At 73.8% G+C, this 328-nt stretch overlaps 1 protein-coding gene across 1 annotated transcript in view; it reads left to right on the forward strand.

Moving 5' to 3' along the window:
• LOC109301487 (CAVP-target protein) overlaps positions 1 to 297 on the forward strand; it is a 1613-nt gene extending 1316 nt beyond the window's left edge. The window contains exon 3 of the mRNA XM_019522676.1: positions 152 to 297. Coding sequence (XP_019378221.1) covers positions 152 to 297 — 146 coding nt within the window. The remainder of the gene's footprint in view (positions 1 to 151) is intronic.
• Positions 298 to 328: the final 31 nt, after the last annotated feature.

Below are 328 nucleotides of genomic sequence, written 5' to 3' on the forward strand. Positions count from 1 at the left end.
CCTCAGACCCTCTCTAAGGCTCTTGAAACCCCCTGCCCCAGGGTGGGGGCTCCAGGCACGGGGGGACAGCTCCTGCCCCAGTCCCCACGCACCGCAGGCCGGCCCAGGTGGGGGGGCACGGCCGGGCCTGAGGGTGACCGTGCCCCCCCAGTGCCCGCCAAAATTGAGAAGGGGCCGGAGAGCACCAAGGCCAAGGTGGGCTCCAAGGTCATGCTGACGGCGCTCATCAGCGGGCAGCCGGAGCCCGACGTGGGCTGGGCCAAGGACGGCCAGGACATCGAGGAGGACGACCGGTGAGCGCCGGGCGGGGGGGCCGGGCCCGCCGGGG

The sequence above is a fragment of the Gavialis gangeticus genome, unplaced genomic scaffold (assembly GCF_001723915.1).
Source record: "Gavialis gangeticus isolate Ggan-Ray unplaced genomic scaffold, GavGan_comp1, whole genome shotgun sequence".
Lineage (NCBI taxonomy): Eukaryota > Metazoa > Chordata > Crocodylia > Gavialidae > Gavialis > Gavialis gangeticus.